The 1314-nt window shown below is 59.6% G+C and overlaps 1 protein-coding gene across 1 annotated transcript; it reads right to left on the bottom strand.

The window, feature by feature from the left end:
• Nucleotides 1-294: 294 nt before the first annotated feature.
• Nucleotides 295-836, bottom strand: LOC104518816 (retinol dehydrogenase 16; the record flags this gene model as incomplete). Its single annotated transcript, XM_010173816.1, has 2 exons — nt 295-512; nt 673-836. Coding segments are annotated over 2 exons (382 nt in total), but the record flags the coding sequence as incomplete, so codon positions are not given.
• Between the last annotated feature and the right edge of the window lie 478 nt (nt 837-1314).

Here is a 1314-nt window from a genome sequence, read left to right as displayed (position 1 = left end):
GGCACAGCAGGGCCAGCGGCAGTGCTGGTGCTGTTGGAGGAGCAGGGACACAGACTTGGTGCTGCAGCCCCAGCTGAAGCTGAAACCAAATCCTTCCAGGCAGGAAAAGGAGTTGTCTTTATTCAGAAGCAAACTGATCTGCTAGCAGAGGACAGCGGGTTGGGAGACGTCCATCGAGTCAGGAATTCAGGAACCCCTTGGCACGGCCTCAGCTGCGGGCGACGCTGGATCCCACCCCGTGCTGCCGGGCCCTGGGTGCTGCTGCCTGTTGGCTGCCTGCACCATGTCCCTGCCTCAGACTTTCTGGGCAGGTTTGGGGTAGGACCAGTTGAGTACAACGTCCGTGAAGGCCGAGGGCAGGTAGCTGAGGGGGATGTAGAGCAGCTTGGCATCCCAGCCTGCGGAGTAGCGGGTGCGTGGGAAGCAGCTGGTCAGCGCGTGCTCCATGCAGTCCGTGACCAGCGTCAGGTTGGAGTTGCATTTCTTCTGCATCTTCCTGACCTCTACCAAAACTGTGGGGGCAGAAAGCACCAGTCAGGCCACCGGGCTTAGACCCTTGAGCCAAATGCAGTGGAATGGCTCTGTGGGATGACGGGGCAGTAGGACACCCCAGGGATGTGCCTTGTGTCAGGAGAGGAACAGCATCTCTCAACCTTTAGGTGAGTTACTTACACTCCTTCAAGTAATTCTCCCCATAACTTGCTTTGGTTTCCTTTGGGATCTTCTCCCAGATGGAAACAAAATTATTCTCCATGCTCTCCATGTTGGTGATCATTGTCTTGAAGTAGCCTGGCTCGATCACACTGACCTTCACCCCGAAGCTGCGCATCTCAAGCCTAGAAGGGATGGAGCTCGTGGGATGCAGAGCAACACCCGAGTGCCCCCGCTGCCCACGGGGACAGGCACCGGCTCTCACATGGGACACACAGCAGCCTTGTGCTGGAGCTACGGTGGGAGCCCGACCACCCCAGCAGACCCTGTGCCAGCCCCAGCACGTGTCTGAGGTGGTGTGTGAGCAAACATCTGCTGAGTCTGGATGGGAGATGGGGCCAGAGCAAACCTTGGGACCATGGGGCCACTGCCCGCAAGATCTGGTGTGGGGGCGAGGTCCAGTGGGGGAAGTTCAGTGCCAGGACAAGTGGTGCCAGCCGGTGTTGCCACAGCCTCCCTGCTGCTGGGAACTCACCAGGCAGGGAATGAAATTGAAGCTCTGCCAAGCCCTTTGCCTTCCCTTCCCCAGGGCTGCCACTGCACCAGCTTGGCTGAGAGCAGAGCGGGGGCTGCCAGCAGCCGTCGAGGCTCCCCCAGGGCAGG

Source organism: Antrostomus carolinensis, unplaced genomic scaffold (assembly GCF_000700745.2).
Source record: "Antrostomus carolinensis isolate BGI_N321 unplaced genomic scaffold, ASM70074v2 Scaffold52718, whole genome shotgun sequence".
NCBI lineage: Eukaryota > Metazoa > Chordata > Aves > Caprimulgiformes > Caprimulgidae > Antrostomus > Antrostomus carolinensis.
Note: the sequence above shows the minus strand (reverse complement) of the source record. Positions and strands in the feature narration are given on the sequence as shown.